The 18,590-nt window shown below is 41.8% G+C and overlaps 1 protein-coding gene across 5 annotated transcripts in view; it reads right to left on the bottom strand.

Moving 5' to 3' along the window:
• Window positions 1-18,590, bottom strand: part of Ube2f (ubiquitin conjugating enzyme E2 F (putative)) — a 50,036-nt gene that overhangs the window by 12,711 nt on the left and 18,735 nt on the right. For all 5 annotated transcript variants that reach the window (XM_057761532.1, XM_057761529.1, XM_057761528.1 and 2 more), the window contains 4 exons: window positions 17,387-17,416; window positions 12,080-12,145; window positions 2,008-2,075; window positions 798-868 (listed from right to left, as the gene is read on the bottom strand). In XM_057761532.1, the coding sequence (XP_057617515.1) occupies window positions 798-868; window positions 2,008-2,075; window positions 12,080-12,145; window positions 17,387-17,416 (235 nt within the window). The remainder of the gene's footprint in view (window positions 1-797; window positions 869-2,007; window positions 2,076-12,079; window positions 12,146-17,386; window positions 17,417-18,590) is intronic.

The raw sequence follows: 18,590 nt of genomic DNA on the forward strand, positions 1-18,590 counted from the left end.
GTGTACCCTACCTGACAGTATTTTTAATGCTTCTGTATGGCTTTGATGGCAATGACTGCATTTCCCAGACAAAAAAAAAAAAAAAAAAAAAAAAAAAGACCAAACAAGAGGCACCCAGGTACAGGTACAGCTCATCTTTCTTACCTAATGCTAATGCTTAGGGAGGAGAATAGAGAAACAGAGGTACGCTAAGAGCAGCCTCAGGTTGTAACACTTTATAACTAACATGAGAAGCCTGCTTCCCAGGGTGGCCAAACATGAGGCCACCCCAGTCCTACTGTCAGAGAGGTTCTGCGTCACCTGCAGTTGGTCTAGACTAGACAGCCACCATTAATACCCTGAACTACTACTAGACTAAGGGTCCAAACGGGTCAAAACAACAAAAAACCCAAAAACTCAAATGTTGCCTACTATGAAAATAAGCCCCCCTTTATCTTCTCCAGCTCTTTTTCTCAGAGAGCAGTAGCCTTCCAGGGGCAGCTGGAGCTGACGAGATGCATATGGAAAGCATCTTCAGTGCAAGCGCCTGAGACCACTGAAGCCAGGCTCCTGCAGTTTTATTCCCGCCCCACCACCATCCTCTCCTTGTTAGCTCACATCAGCCATGAACTGGGACTGTGGTTGCTCTCTAAAGCAGATGGACACTGCATAGTGAGGACTAGCAGGGCCTCATCATAGCAATAGTGAGGAGCTACTCTGGTGTGGCCCAGGCACGTCTCAGTTGTAGCCAAGAGACCCCCTTGCAGGAGTGAATCTGAAGAGGCTCACAGATGTGCAGAAGGGAGGAAGAAACTCACCTTAGACATATTTCCCCTGTTTCTGTGATATTGGGATGCCAGATTTTAGTCAAGCATTTCACCCTGGGAGGCTGCAACATAGAGAAAGGTCACAAATCTCCCAATCTACACCTGCAATGTAAGCACGTGTGCACCCCCCCCCCCCACACACACACATTTTTCGGTCTCAAATTCCAACCAAGAACCCAAATTGCTATGCTAAGTTACAGACGCACACCTGACCATTACTGCTTCAGACAGAACAAATCACCTTTTCAGTCAGATGTGTCTGCAGACTCTAGTGCAACAGGTCCTAGACCAGGGTTAGTCTACTTTATTCTTTATTTATTTGCATGTGTATGTGTCCATGAATATATGTGCACATTGCATGCAAGTGTGGTGTAGGATCCCTCAGAGCTGGACTTACCAATATGTGCTCTCATTCCACACCTTCAACTACAGCTCTGATTGGCCCATGCCACCTAATCCCTGGGTCAAAACCAAACGATGTGGCCCACCACCCCACTCCATGCTCCAAAGATGGTGCTCTCTTTCTTTTTGGAATCCCTATAAATCCGTTTTCTGCCATTTACCCATCTGTCTAGCTACTTACCATTTTTATCACTTAAACTTCCTATATATCACCTTACTCCTTAATCTATCCTCAAAAGTGAAAGTCCTTTGTCTGTCAGTCTCGGGTATAGTTAGTATGGAATATGATCTTTTTGTTGTTGTTTTGTTTTTCGAGACGAGGTTTCTCTGTACAGCCCTGCCTGTTCTGGAACTCACTCTGTAGGCCAGGCTGGCCTCTAACTCAGAGGTCTGCCTGCTTCTGCCTCCTGAGCGCTGGGATTAAAGGTGTGTGTCACCACTGTCTTGTAATATCATCTTTGAAGAACTAATATGTAGCTATAGGCTACTAATTACCTGAAATTCTAATATTATTGGCCCCTGGAGCTTTGGTATTATACCATAAATAAAATCAGTCTAAAAAAAACATGTGCCCTCCCCATTTAAAAAATTTACATGAAATACACAAGAACACCTGCACAATGAATACCTGTTGGACAAGTGAGTTTCTGTACTGAAAGTCTCATACTGCTGCTAATGCCACAAGAAAAACACAGTGAGTTTGCGTTGAAAGCACAGCTCCCAAGGCAGTGCCCCCATGTCTCCATGCCTTGTCCCTGGTGTGTAGGTGTGGAGTGAGGTTTAGGCACAGGCTACTCACCACCATGTTGTAGGCTTCAGGAACTTCAGTTTCAAACTGAAATTTTCCACCCTGGTAGTAACCCTCATCTATTAAAAACACAAAACAAAACAAAAAAATCTTTAAATAAAAAAAAAAAAAAAGGAAACAAAAGCAAACACGAAGTTAGGATGTGGCAAACAGAGAATGAAGAGGTTAAAAACAGGACCACAGAGTCCCCAGGTTCCTTTAGCAAAGCTGCACACTGCAGAGCCTTGTCCTGTCCCAACACTGCCACCATTACAACCTGTTTCATGGGCAAAGGTGCTCTCAAAGAAGGGGAGCGTCATCCTCTTAACACATCTCCTGCATGTGTCAGTTTTACTGGTCAGCTTCCAGATTCCCTATGAGGATGCCATTTCCATAGGGAGGCTGATGAGATCTGACTGCTGTTTTTCCAGACCTGTGCCCAACTTCCAATCACTCCACACATGCTTACTCAGCACCCCACCCCCAAGACGGCTCAGGACTCAGGGCACAGTGAGAATTCGAGAATTATAACCACTGCCTCAGTGTGTGCTTGGTGAAACTTCCAGGAGAAAACAGGCCCTTAGGAGACGGCAAGAACCCAGGAGGATGTCTACAGATGGCACAGCGCAGACCCTCTTTCCTATTTGGACCCAACCTAGCTTCAAGAAGGGGCAGAAGGGGCTGCTGCCAGCAGAGGGTCTAACTGTGGCATGACTAGCACAGACCTCATCATGAAGATGCAGCACTAAGGCCAACTGCTTCATTTATTATTATTATTTTTAACATACTGGATACATAAAGGAAGTCATCAGCATCAAATAAATGTCACTAAAAGCAGGTTTTTTTTTTTTTTTTTTTTAAAGAACTTTGATGTTGTACGCTAGTAAGACGGCTCAGCAAGCTAAGGTGCTTACTACCAGACCTGAAGCCCTGAGTTCAATCTCCAAGACCCACAAGAGAGAACCAACTCCTGCAATATGTCCTCTGACCTCCACCCAAGAACTCTGAGGCCAGCACTATGTTATCCAACAATTAAAAAAGCCATTACCGGATCTTAGCATTCATACTCTGGCACTATTTGTCCCTATTTTTCACAGTCCTTGATAAATGTTAGTGTGGCTGAAATAGCTGGTTATTTCCACTTCTTCCCAAAGAATTAGTGTACAGTTCTTGTTAGCAAAAGGAATATCTTAGGGTCACTTAAGTAAAAAGCTCCTACAAGATTTGCCTTTGCTTTTGTTAGTATTTTAGTTAAGGTGCATGATTTGTGTGGGTGTCCACAGAAGCCTACAGAGTCTAAGAGCCCCCTTCCCCATCCCGCAGAGCTGAAGTTACGTGCAATAGGAACCTGAAGTAAGTGCTGGGATCACCTGGAAGAGCAGCAACAACTCTGTACACCCTTAACATGATCCAGAACACCTTAGTCAGTTATTTATCTGGGGGGTGTGCATATTGAGAGGGGCGTTTCTCTGCACAGCCATGGCTGTGCTGGAACTCACTTTGTAAACCACACTGACCTCAAACTCACAGCTCGGCTACCACACCTACATAGGTTTCCATTTCTAAGAAGCAAGTTCTACTTCATGGATTCAGTCTTTCACAAAGATTAGATAGATGTCAGTCACTCGGTTCACAGAATATGTATTTTGTTTTCTTCCACTCCCAATTGGCTCTTTCCTCTGTTTGATACATTAATCAGATGTCAGTTTGACTGAGTTGAGAACAGCCTAGGAGATAATAAGGCACAGCTTTAGAAGTGTCTGCGAGCCTTTCCAGAAACAAATCGCAAGGACTCAGACCTAAGGAACCATTCAATTTGGTTATGACTACGGAAGTTGGACCTGACTAGAATAAAGGCCACACTATGTATGAAGCTCCGGGGGTTGGTTCTTGCCCTGGTCTCTTCCAATACTGCTCTTCTTCCTGTCTGGCATGATGTAAGATCTACTATGCCCTCCCTACATAATGGACTGCCACCCCTAAAATGTTGAGCAACCCAAATCATTCCTCTTTTTAAAATGTCTGTTAGGTCATTTACTTTTTGTAAAAACACCTGGATTTGTGACATAGTAACAACTCTTGGGAAAAGACACTTGCTTGCTAAGTTTAGCTACAAGTAAGGACTTCTCATGTAGGTGGCATCTTTATATACATTTCAGTACATCCATGTGACCCAAAGGTTTGGCTGACCTTGTTCTCTTGTAATCTGACTTCAACCACCATGGTACAGAATATTTACGTCAAGCTTCTTCACTCTTCAGACCAGAGCCACTCTAAGTTCTCCCAGGGATCCAGTACAAGGCTGTGCTGAAGACTACACCCCTCCCTCCACCATACGGTCTTTTCTCTCTAGCTGGCTTCCCATTTCATTGACTGCAATTACTCTGATTTTGTTGTCTACCAGTCACACAAATGTTAGTGTTTCTAATGTGTTTCTTCTTTCATCATGTTCCTTCTGTCCCAGCAGGGCTTTTATTTAACAATTAGAATGTCTTAAGTAACTAAGATTTATCTCCATTTGATTTCCTCTTTAATGAACTCCTCCCAGGAAACGACCTGCTTCTTAGCACTTCCCTATTCAAAGCTGCCATCAGGCCTGACCCTTCACTTTACTACACTGGTTTGTAGCATACAGTGCACAGTGCAACCAAGGAGCAGATTACACAGCAGAAGGTCCAAGCTCAGCTCTGCCCCAGGTTTTAGAATGATGACCACAGCTGGTGAGCTCTTCTGACTCCCTTCCCAGCTCCACAGCCCACATGCCCAAGGCAAAGGAGGCCTCCTCTCCTCTAGACTTGACAGGCTGAAGACTACACCTGTAGGGTACCATAAACCAGCATAGTGTGCCAACTCGTACTACTAGCCACAGTTGCTGAAGTTAACCACATTTTACTTCTTGGCAACTGGAACTGAATCCTGGTTCCTTACCCATTGTTATTAAGAGAACGTAACACTTCCTTCTACTGGAGCTTTGCAACCTGCTCCCTCCTGCCTTCAAGAAATCACACAGATGAGTAACTCAGGGACGCTAACACTTGAACAGAACCAACTCCACATTTGCCCTACCCTACAATGACTACTGGGTGCTCTCGAGGCTCAAGAGGTCACACCAGCTCCACTTTGCTCCTTGCATTATTTCACCACCTTTCCCTACTTTAAAATACGCAAACACACACACACACACACACACACACACACACACACACACGAATCGTAAAACAGGTCCAGGGGGCTGAAAGAAGCAGCAGGAGCCCATTACGTCTCCCATCTGCATAGTGCTTCTTCAAGGCAGAGTGGCACTGGATAGACCATATCCCAGCTCCTGCCTTGGGATCAGATACTATGCAGAGATGATTCAAGTTTCATTTAGAAAATTCAGTATCAAGCTGGACGACCTGTAATCCCACCACTAAAAAGGTATAGGCAGAATGAACAGAAGCTTGCTATTCTTGGCTTCATAGTAAGAGATAAGCCAAGATAACCTTAAATAAAAACAAAAGAAAAAAAAATACAAAATGCCAGGCAGTGTTGGTGCATGCCTTTAATTCCAGCTCTCAGAAGGCAGAGGCAGGAGGATCTTGGCGAGTTCAAGGACAGGCTGATCTACAGAGTGAGCTCCAGCACAACTAGGACTACACAGAGAAAATCAAGGAACAAAGAGACAACTCCAATCTTAAACTACTGTGAAAGAATACACTGCTTCCCCTTGCAAGGAGCAGTGTGCCAATAAGCAATCACCAGGGACTGTCTCAAACCTAATGTCTCACCCTACGTTCTCTACCCAGCAAGAGTCACAGCTAGCTCCAAAGTAACGAAGCTCCCAGGAGCTTCAAAGTAGACAGTGAAGGAAGACGTTCCCAGAGAGCAGAAGACTACGTACTTTGACTGTTAATGTACTTTGGCAGGCAATTCTGAAAACAGAAATGAGATGAATCTGCAGCACCAAGATTTAGATGAAGTACAAAGAATGTGGTAAGGTTTTTCATTATGGTGCCAGCAAAAGCACGCTAAAATGATTCATCTTCAAATTCTCCTTTCTGAGGACTTAATGTAAAACAAGACGCTCTGCAGGATGAGTGGCAGCTGTGACGGTAGTCAGCAAACCGGGTTTAATGAGGACTCAGAACCTTACCAAGTATCCCAGTACCTTGCTGGCCAAGCCTCTTCTAATCTGCTTTCACCACTGCCCAAATATATACTAGATCTAGCAATCAATTCCAAGATCATGAAAATACTTATGATTTTTGGTTTTAACTTTGAACTTATCTTTTGTATTACTTTTCTATTGCTGTGTTAAACACTATAGCCAAGGTAACTTACGGAGGAATCTATTTAACTCACCACTCTCATAGCAGGGAACATGGCAGCAGGCATGCTTAAGACATCTTAAACCACAAGCAGAAAGCAAATTGAATGGTGAGAGGCTGTGAACCCTCAAAGTCCACCCCAAGTGAAATACTTCCTCCAGTAAGGCCACACACCTCCTAAGCCTCCTCCACACAATGTCAAACAACTTGGGACCTAGAATTAAAATGACGGAACCTGCACAAGGCATTCTCTTTCAAATCACATTTCACTCCCATGTCCCATAGGCTCATGGTCGTATCATAAAGCAAACGTGTTTAGTTCAACTTCAAGAGTCTCTTCTGAGACTCGGCAGTCTCTTCGTTGTAAGCCCCATATAAAATCAAATTACATACTTCCAACATACAATGGCAGAGAGTATACATTTCCATTCCAAAAGGGAGGAATCCGGCTACAGCAAGCTAACACCAGACAAAGTAAGACTGAAACCCAGCAGGGCAAACCCCAAATCCTATAGCTCCACAGTTGATGTTAGGGGGTTCAGACGGGTTTGCCCTGTAGGCTTTGCTGCCTACCTCTTTCTGAGCTAGTTCCAATCTCTGTGTGCAGCAATCCTCGGCAGAAATTCCATGGCTCTGACATCTTCAACATCTCAACTCAAGATTCATTTCCACAGCTTCTTGCAATGGCCTCTTAGGGCCTCCATGCAAGGAGTCCCTTGCCACATACCTGGCTTCAGCAGCTCTCTGAAACCATGGAAGAAGATTCTACAACCCCTTTAAATAGCCTTGTATCCTTCACGACTCTAAAGCCAGCACCCTATGGATGTCACTGCCAAGTTTGGCTACCAACTTGATTGTTCTTTTCTAGGAGCAGAAAATTGCTTAGGTTTTCCTTTCACAAGGAAGCTTGGTTGGGCCATGAAATGTGGTAGTTTGAATGAGATGTCCCCCATAGTCTCAGTCATTTTAATACTTGTTCCCAGTTGATGGCACTGTTTGGGCAGGGGATAGTAGGTATGGTCTAGGTAGAGGAAGTACATCATTGGGGGTGGCTTTAGGGTTTTAAAGCCTTGCATCATTCCCAGGTCATTCTTTCTCTGCTTCCTGCTCGATGTTTGAGACGTGAGCTGTTCCTGCCACTGTGCCTGCCTGCTGCCTTGCCTCCCTGATGTGATGGTGAGACTCTTATTTATCCTCTGGAACCAGAGCTCAAATAACCCCTTCCTGTAATGAATTCCACAGCAATAGAAAACAGACTGACACCTCTGAAGTACAAAGACAAAAGGATGTAACAATAACATGCCAGTCAACTTACTTACATGAACAAAGTAATTATAGCTATAAAGACAAATGAAAGAAACCTGGTATTGAATCAACTTCTGCTTCTGGCTTGAAGTAATATTCATTCATAAGGTCAGGCAGTGATAGCACATGACTTTAATCCTAGTACTCAAGAGGCAGAGGCAGGTAAATCTTTGAGTTCAAGACCAACTTGGTCTACAGAGTGAGTTCCAAATGGCTAAGCTATACAGAGAACCCCTATCCCAAAAACCCCAAATAAATAAATATTCATTCACAAATTTCAGCTCTACTGGGGAGAACACTAATAGTCATCTTCATTGCCAGTTTACTAGCATAAAAGCACTGTAACATATTGCTTCTTCCAGCAAGACTTGGTGGTAAATATCTACCTTACGCCAGACACCGCTTTAAGCACTGGGGACAGAAGGGACAATGTCTGCCCTTGGGAAGCTTACATTCCAATGAAAAGAGGACAAATAAGAGGATAGTGAAGGTGACCACAACAATAGGAAGAAGGAGGGAGGGTGCATTTTAAAGAGGATTCTGGGTGAGGGCAAGACATAAGAGAGAGATGAGGTAGAGAGCAGTGAGGGTTTAGAGCTAAACATGATTGCTGAAAAAATAAAGCAAGGGGGAAAAATCTATGCTACATAAAGATACACATGGAACTGAAAAACAGAATGCTGCTTTATTTTTTAAATTCCCCCAAACTTACCATTTAAATGCCATACTATTTTGGACACTTAACATGCCTTGAATACATTAATTTTTATTTCATTTATTTACTTATTCACTTACTTATCTTAGTGTGTTGAGGGTTTAGTGTTAGTATGCCCAAATGCACATAGAGATGTGAATGTGGAAGTCAGATCAACTTGTAGGAATTTCCCTCTACAATATGAACTCCAGGGATTGAACTCAGGTTGTCAGCAAGTGCCTTTACCCAATGAGCTATTTCACTGGCCCTCTCCGTATACCTTTACAGAGACCACCAGAATGTCTAGGCAAGCACTCTTATTCCTGAGCCACAACTCAGCTCAGACGCTATTTATAACAATGGTACTGAATGGCCTGAGAATTCTCAAAGAGAATGCAGCTGGGAGCTGGGTGTTAGGGAAGGGGAGAAACCCACTGTGTGTCCATTAGGTGAGACAGTGGTCCACTGAGTACCATCACAAGCAAGCATCACAGCAGCTGAGTTCTCGGAAGGGGTGAAGAAAAGAGCATGATTGTTTCCTCAGAGTCAGAAGACACTGCTGGCAAACAGCTCACACCACAATTCTAGTACACAGAAGGGAAATGCCATCTGTTTTTAGGGTTATTTGGAAAGAGTCTCCAAGGAGGGAAAATCTGTTCTTAAAATCTACCCTATTCTCACAGTTGTTAACCTCACAGTGAAATTACAAATCACTAGGAAGAACCAGGGATAAAGTATGAATGAGACTCTAAATCTCATGTGTGAAACTATGACACATCACGGTAAATCACATGTAAGGCTTCGCATGATCACCACATATCCTGGACATTAGCAGGATAAACAACCATTCCAAACAACCTTTGCCTCAACAAACCCTACAATTCAAACAGAAGGCACATCTCTCATATGACTGGGAAATTCCACTCAGATAGAAATGAAGGGAACAATATACGCATTTAAAAAGTTTTCACACAAATAAAATTCAACTACGGTAAGAAAATCAGAAAGGACCAGTGATGGGGAGGGAGGGAAGCAGAGAGAACTCAGGATGCAGCAACGCTTCTCATCTTAGTTAGGGTTATGGAGGTGACACAGCATAAACTCAGGTCAGCACATTTTACTATCATTTTATTCCTCAGTAAAACTCATTTTTAAAAAGTAAAAGCTAAGCAGCGTGTAGTGATGTACTTTCAATCCCAGCACTCAGGAGGTAGAGGACAGCGAGAACTACATAGCAAGACCCTGACTCAAACAAACAAACAAAACATAAAAGGTAAGACAAGAATGGTGGCTCATGCCTACAATCCTAACTCAAGAGGCTGAGGCAGCGAGTTCTTGAGTTGAGGCCTGCCCAAACTGTATAGTAAGCCCCTGGCCAGTCCGGGTTACATGCAAACTCTGTCTTAAACAATCGCAAAAAATAAGAGAAATAAATCCCAGTTATTTTTAAGCTTATGGCCCTGTTAGTCTAAAGTCTCCAACACCATGTTATGAGGGCTGAAGCAAATTCCATGGCCCAAATGTTGGGAGCTGGGCCAGTGTCTGGGTCCTTGCTTGATTTGCTCCATTTGACTTGTGCTCACTTACTAGGACTATTCTGTCTCACCATTAAATTACTTTTTATTCACTGGAAGTGTATCTATTCCTAAGCATGAAGGGATATTACAACATAAAACTACAGAAAGCGAGGACAGATGTTGGAAATAGTGTAGTCCTCCATCATCAAAGGCCTAGGTCTCATGCAGAATTCAGTTTTTAGATGTAGTTGTAAGACTATGGCCTGCAAGTTAGCCAGCTTCGGAGTCACGCCTTCATACGTAGGCACGGAGTTACAACTTCCCTGTTTGGCATCTCTACTTCTTTTCAGCATTAAGAGGAGCATGACTGTAATTCTGCCCCCCGCCCCCATCACAATTCTAGGCACATTTTTAGAATGGGCAGATCTCTGCCATAGCCATATTCAATCAATAGCAAAGCTTTCTGTTCTTGATTCTGGTTTTCACAATCAGAGCCTACATTCAGTTACCAGAGAACATGCTAAACAAACAGTTCAATGTATTCCCAGGCACCAAAATAAAAGTTTTATCACCTGCTGGAATGGTGAATACAGAACCTACAACAGGATAAAGGTGTGACCATGCTATCTCAGTAATCACATTCAGAGGACTGAGTAGAAATAAACAAACAGGCAAACAAGGAGAGGGGAGAAACACTCAGAAAACACAACCAAATGACACTAACCAGTCTGGAAAAAAAACAAACTTCTGTGAGTACTTAGTAAACATTTTTCATGGTGACTCTGGGATGAGAGAAGGCATTTGTGTATTCAGTGCCCCTTGACACATAACACAAATGTTTCAGAATGGGCAGGGACTTCACCATCACACCCACTCACAAAGATACCAGGCATGCAAAGCACCCCACATCTAAATGTGGGGTAAGCAACTAATATCACACCCAAGTTACAAGTACGTCCCAGCGCATTTTGTAAAACCTTCATATAGGTTTAAAAGTAGGGTTTTTCTTGGTAGCCCAAATGGTCTTGAATTTGTGAACTTCCTGCCTCAGGCTCTTTAGTGCTAAGCAGCTAATGTACATGGAATTACAAATTAGCAAAAACATTTTGAAACAGGATACTTATTATAAACACTGTCCTTGCAGAGACAAGCCCATGTTTTATTCATGGACTCATCACATACCAAAATTCTGTACCTCTGTATTTTAATTAGTTTATGACTCATTATTCTTAGTCCTCACTCCTTTCCCCACCTCTCCCAAATAAGACAACACCTCTATTTTCACAACAAAACTCCCCATCCTGTTTTCTTCTTTTTCGGTGCACCTCTGCTCAAGTAACAATATGAACTTTAAGTTGGCATATGAGGACTAATTGTTCCAGCTCTGGACACCTACTCGCCAGCAAACCCCAAAGGTCAGCCCACTCTAGCCTTAACAAGTGTCACATTTTGTCAGCATGACTTGAAGACAAATCACCCCTCTATCCCTCTCCCCTTTCTCTGCATCGTAATTCTTTGCTGATAACGTCCTTGGAATAATGTCCTCCTCTGGGCACTTCAACATTTTCACTTCAGACAGCAAGTGCTAAGGGACACAGCTGATGCAGCTCCCACTCCAGTGGTTCCCTACGAATACCTATGGTTTGCTTTTCTTGGACAAACCCAGAGAATTGATTCCCTGACTCTTCCTACCCCACCTACTGGGAAATAGCACGAACTGACTGCATGGTTGGCTCCTGGAGGCCAACACGGGTTGGTGATCAGCCACTCCTATTCCAGTATCTTCACTAAACGAGTCTGACCAAGGGGATATGCTGCTGCCTGGAGACTAGGCACTGACTCAGTCCTAAGGAGGACTGATGGTAATCTGTCTGCTAGAACCTGGGCCCAAGTGGTGTGCATCCACTTAATCCTGATATTGTCCTGTTTGACCCCCACTCTGTAGGTTGGGGCTGCAGATGAGCAGCTAAGCAATTTCACCCAGGCCAGGCTCTTCTGGAGCATTACCAAAGCCCACTCAGGACTTCAAAACTCACACTCAACAGTACGCTGCAAGTAGCATTAGCTGTCTGGTTTTTATGAAGTCATCACTGAGTGCCTCACATTCACTTGCCATCTGGCTGCAAGACATAGGCCTTATCATAAAGAATGGGAGATCTAACCAAGTCTTTAGATGCTACAGAAAAACAGATTTGGACAGACCTTTACACTTGCTGTTTGAAAATTACATAAACACTGAAGTATGCAGGAGAATTTATTACCTGGGCTTACAGTCAGCTGAAAGCAATGAAGCTTGTTTGGATCAGGAAAGTGTACTTTACATGTACCTGCAAAAGAAAAAGCCATTAGGAAGGTCTGGAACGAGCAGCTATCCACATGCTGAGCTAAAGCTAACCTTTGGACTCATGTCAGCAGTGTTGACTTACAAATGGGTTCCTACACTCAACTGTTTTGTTGTTGTTCCAGCCATTCTCATCTTACTAAATTCTAAACCAAGTTATTTATTTCAACTTTGAAATGGTCACTGAAGAGTTCTTTTTATTAACTAGAGAATTTTGATAATTACTCTGAAAGAAACTATCCTTCAAAGGCATTAATGTCAAGTGGGTAAAGGTTAACTAAACATGGAAAGAACCAGGTTAAGCGTCTATCCAACTTACTCTGTACCAAAGAGATTCACAGACATGCATGTCCATCAGAAGTCAAGTTAAAAAGGAGATGCCTTAAGAGTTAGCAGCCACCCAGCATTTACTATAACATTGGAGGAAAAAAACAAAAACAGAGATCCACCTGCCTCTGCCTCCTGAGTGCAGGGATGCTCATCTTTAATTCTAGCACCTGGGAGGCAAAGGCAAGCAGACCTCTATGATTGCAAGGCCAAACAAAGTAGCCTAGCCTACATAGTGACACACTTTCTCAGAAAAGCAAAAAACCAAAAACTTCACACCCTAACTGGTAATTCAGCTTGCTCTGTGGAACGAAGCTTCACTGAGCTCAGTAGCAATGTTCTGGGTCTACTGGCTACCAAGAAAGAAGGGCCTCGGTCAGTTCAAGCACACCACTGAGAAGAGACATCACAGTCAAGAGAAGTTGTCTACTGCATTGTCTGCCTCCTTCAAAGGATACAGAAGGACTGCTATCACTTATGAAACGCCTTTCAGATCTGTAAACAATACTCAGGAAATCTCTTCCTATGTTCATGTAACTCAGAAGATACATGTATAAATTCCTTGGTGTATCTTCCAAGGTTATTGCTTATAAAAGTCCCACTTGTTCAGTTCTACATTGACAAAATTTAACAAAAATAGGATGATTCAAATACAGTGAGAAATAACCTTAAAAACCATCTAGTTCAATGTTATTGACTGGGACGCATGACAAGAAGGTTCTAATGGGTCCAGTGACTAGTATGAGATCACAGGCTATTCACGAAAACAAGGTTAGCCCCAAAGTAGCAATTAGTTCACACTCTTGTTTCACTTTGCTATTTACTAAGCATGTCATATATAAAACACTGAGATAAAACACACGGAGCAATTTAAGACCAAGATATACTTTCTTTTTTACAGTGGTGGCGGTGGTGGGGGCTCAGTCTACAGGTTAAGAAGCAGTTTCAGAAACACACTACCACATTCTTTACTTTAGAAATAAAGAGACTTAGACTGGAAAGATGGCTTTTCCAGATGTCCCAGGTTCAATTCCCAGCACCCATACAGCAATTCACAACTGTTTGTAACCCCAGTTCCAGGGGTTGACACTCTCACGAAGACAGGTGAGACACCAATGCACATAAAATGAAAATAAATCTTTTTTTTTTTTTCCCGAGACAGGGTTTCTCTGTGGTTTTGGAGCCTGTCCTGGAACTAGCTCTTGTAGACCAGGCTGGTCTCGAACTCACAGAGATCCGCCTGCCTCTGCCTCCCGAGTGCTGGGATTAAAGGCGTGCGCCACCACCGCCCGGCTGAAAATAAATCTTAAAAAAATATTTTTTTTTTTAAAAGAAAATAAGACTCAAAGCAGTATGTCAAGATTTTCTGCAAAAAATCACATTTAGAACTATATATACTGAAAACAGGCTTCATTCCCTTATCTTTTCATAATTATTTTTATTAGGTTAGCTAACAAAATATTGGGTTTCACCATGGCATCTTCATGCATCCTTACTCATCACACCCAATCATTTCCCTTCCCCACTAACCTTCCCTCTATTCCCCTGCCAAGCTGCTTTCCTATCTTCCTCGAGTTACTGTCAGTTTCCCCTTCCATGGAATAAATATATTTTATTACCTTTTCCATGTTAGTCTCTTCCGATCCCCCTTCCTAGTTTTAGAGCTAGCTTCCCCATACAGATACATCTATGTGTCATTTTACATAGATTCTATATACGAGAAAAAACAAGGAGGGGCTGGAGAGATGGCTCAGAGGTTAAGAGCATTGGCTGCTCTTCCAGAGGTCCTGAGTTCAATTCCCAGCAACCACATGGTGGCTCATAACCATCTGTACTGAGATCTGGCGCCCTCTCTGGCGTGCGGGCATACATCGAGGCAGAATGTTATATACATAATTAATAAATAAATCTTAAAAAAAAAAAACCAAGGAGCTTATCTGAGCCACACTTATTTCTCTTACCATAAAGATCTCCAGCTGCATTCATTTTCCTGCAAACGCCAGGATTTCATTTCTCTTTACAGCTACATAAAATTCTATTGTATGGTGCTGGGCGGTGGTGGTGCATGCACACCTTTAATCCCAGCACTAGGCAGGCAGTGGCAGGTGGATCTCTGTGAGTTCGAGGCCAGCCTGGTCTACAAGAGCTAGTTCCAGGACAGGCTCCAAAGCTACAGAGAAACCTTGTCTCGAAAAACAAAACCAAAATAAAACAAACAAACAAAAAAAACAACAAAATTCTATTGTGTATATGTGCATTTTCATTACTGAAGAGAGTCCTTTGAGTATATACCTAGACCGGTATAACTGGGTTATATGTAAGTTCTATTTTTTTGGAGGGGGGAAGAATTCCATATTGACTTCTGTGATCACGCAAGGTTATTCCCATCAAGAATGAATAAGGATATCTTTTCCTACATCCTCTGGAGGATGTCTTGTCATTTGTTTTCTTGACAACAGCCATTACAACTGGGTTGAGATTATAGCACTAAACTAATTTAATTTGTATTTCTCTGATGGCCAAGGACGATAAACACTTTTTCAAGAACTTACTGGTCATTTCTATTTCTTCTTTTGAGAACTGTCTAAAATTTACTAATTCGTTTATTGATTGATCTAGGTTTTTGTTTAATTTTTACAGTTCTTTATATAGCCTGGATATTAATCCCCTGTCTGATGCATAGATGGTAGATTTTTTTAAACCATCTAAAATTATTAGTGTGTGTATACATGATGCATGTGGGTGCACATTCATGGCACATATGTGGAAGTCAGCCAACAACTTACTTTATGGAGGTGGTTCTCTCCCTCTACCTTTACTTGAGTTCCAGGGATCTAACTCAAGTCTCCAGACTTACATGACAAGTGCCTTCACCTTCTGAGCCATTTCATGGGCCCATGACAAAGAATTTTCTCTATATTCTGTAGACTGTCTCTTCTCAATGGTGATTGTTTCTTTTGCTATGGAGAAACTTCCTAATTTTATATAACCCCATGTTAACTGTTAGGATTATTTCCTGTGTTACTGGACTTCTTTCCAGAGAATCCTGTCTATGCTACCTTGAAGTGTTTTATCTTTTTAAAATAGAAACAATCTTTAAGATACAAGTGAGAAGAAATGAAGGCTTAGTAAATACTTCAATCATTATTTGAGATTGGTGTTCTCCATTTGTTTTTAATACCTGGCACCCTTTTTCTTTTAACAAGAGTTGAAATGTGGAATCTCTGAAGTTGAAATGTGGAATCTCTGAAATGGATTAGCCTTCCAAAAATACAAAAGAACACAAAACATACAAAATTATACAAAAAATACATAGTAAAAGAAGTTTTAAAAATTAATGAAACCACCAAAATCCAATAACAAAGTTTAAAGTTCAAGAAAAGTCAAGTTAAAAAAATATATAAAAGGCTTTTTAGGAGGGAGGGGTGAGGCAGGGAGGGGAGCAGAGCAAAATGTAGAGCTCAATAAATATCAAAAAGAAAAATATATATAGAAAAAAGGCTTTTCATATATATAAATATATATAGATTTTGTTATATACATGTGTGTGTTTACATACGAAGAGAGAGTGTGCAAAGCTTAAAACGCTAGAATTAGTTTTTGTTATGTTCGAGAGGACCTAAGGAGATGTGTATTTCCAGAGAAGCCTCTATGCAATTGTTCATACAGAGCTCTGAGTTCATTCTGCAGTTACTAATTACTCTGCCACATAGAAAGCTATTCTTATGGCTCTGTAAATATTTTAGAAAAGGTTTTAAACAGATGACGAGGAATTATTGTGGTGGCCTGCTTCTTCTTCAGGATGAGGAGTGGAAGATTTGTGGGAAGCATGGGGAAAGAGCAGAAAGAGTGAAAGCAGCACGCCAGATAATGTGTGCTATCTGATGTTTAAGCCACAGAATGGGAAACAGACCACATCTTTTCCAAATCCTGCAAGACTCACATCAAACACGAGCTAGTTCTAAGTGGAAACTCTGTGCTCTCTAATGAAGACACACTGTGAGTCACAGTGGAAAGACGGACTGGACTAGAATACAAAAACAAAATCACCATGTGGTACTTTTTTACAGGAATGTCCCAACCACAGGCAGGGAGGCAGGCACACAAGTTTATCACCTGGCTGCAGGGCTCCGCCCTCCTGCCTGTCTATCATGCCCATGCACATTTACTTTCCTAGGCATTTTTTCTTACAGAGAGACGGGGTTTCTTTCTCTGTGTAGCACTGGCTGTCCTGAAACTCACTTGTAGTTCAGGTTGGCCCCAAACTCAAGAGATTCACCTGTCTCTGCCTCCTGAATGCAGGAATTAAAGGTGCATTAGTTAAAGCATATGGTTTTGCTTTTCCCTTAGCGGTCAGAAATACTCCCTCCACCCCCACCCCCATGTCTGGGACTGAAACCAAAACATTACAAATGCTAGGCAAGTATTCTGCTACTGAGCCATTCCCCAGCTTCAAAATCAACCTTTCAATACAATTCCCCGACAACACCTACAGTTCTGAATGGAAGTAACTCTAAGGTCAACCCACAAAATTCCAAAATGTTTTAGACAGTATTCTACATGTGCTATTCAGAAGGACTAAAAAAACCTCTTGCTGTATTTTGAGACAGGGTCCCTCTACATAGCTACAACTATCCTGAAACTCACTTTGTTGACCTGTCTGGCCTTGAAATCACACATCTGCCTGCCTGTCTCCCAAGTGCTATGATTAAAGGCACGTGACACTACACCCAGCTAGAACCTCATTTTATTAGATATTGCAAAAAAAATTCTTCTTGCCCAAAACTATAATTCATTTCCAACATATACAATATAGGCTTTCTGCTATTCAAAGTGATTAAAACAATTTTTTTCATGTCATCATTATATAGTACCAATTTGACCAGCATGCTATACTTACAGGGTAAATTAGCTTCAAGTTCTGCAACCTCTGTAGAAATAAAGAGACTGTGGTTAATAGTCTTCATATTATTCATTTTAAATTAGCAATTTTTTCTAGGATTACAGAAGAAAAATAAGCTAGATTAACTAAAACCTGGTCTAAAATTAATATTTTAAGCCTTTAGTTTTCATATATACAAGATAACATGCAGAACACCAATAAATTAAGCAAAAAAAGACAATTCACTTTAATAAGAATAAAAATCATGTCACATCTACAAAGTAACTGCCTACAGGTAAGCAGTAACTACAGTGCTTTTAAAAAAAATTACTCCTCCCAAGTAACAGATCCACTTTTTTCAAACTGTGACTATTTCTCTTTTCAAATGTACCTTCCAGATACCCGATGATGGAAGTTATAAAATAATCCCACACTAGTACAGATTTACGTATAATAAAGGGTTACTGATTTAGGGAAGACTCACAGATAATTGTCCTAGATCACAGTCCTCTGCATAAATGGGGAAAAGGAACCGAGTCTAGTAGTCACAAGGAATGAGGACATGCTTTACAGCTGCATTTATACCCAAGTGGGCTGGCATCTTAAAGGAGTTCCCACAGCACCTCCCCGTTTTGTTTAAATAAGAGATACACTAGGAACAGATATCAAGTATAAAGTAAGAATTACAACCAGAATAAACAATATTAAGCAAGGAACATATCCTAATTTTTTTAACAAACATTCTGTTCTACGTAGTCTAAATCTTGTATTGGAAATGACTTGGCTAAATCATAAGAGGACAGTAACTACAACTATCTAATCTTCAACCCCATCAAAGGCCTGAGAACGAACATTACTTGAGTAGGCAGAAAGTGCAATTGAGCAGCTTCCAAAATGTGTGGTAAATGACTGCACAATCACCCAAAGTCTCATTTGCAATGTTTAAGCAACCAACTTTGGATAAGGCCTTGAGTAATTAACAGACCATTTTTAGAGGCAGAAAAATATTCAGAACTGTCTTACCCTCTCTTGGCTAGGTTTGGCAGTCTTTTTCCTTGTATCCTGCTGGGTCCAGTCTGGACATTGTGTACTTTGTCAGTGGTCAAGGCATGGGCAGTTCCTTGCCCAAAGGCCAGTTGTGCCAAAAAGAAAACAAACTCCAAGTGGAATGTATTTGGTGCTCAATTCTCGCTAGGGAATAGACTGGTGCTGCCAGGAGTAA

Source organism: Chionomys nivalis, chromosome 2, assembly GCF_950005125.1.
Source record: "Chionomys nivalis chromosome 2, mChiNiv1.1, whole genome shotgun sequence".
NCBI lineage: Eukaryota > Metazoa > Chordata > Mammalia > Rodentia > Cricetidae > Chionomys > Chionomys nivalis.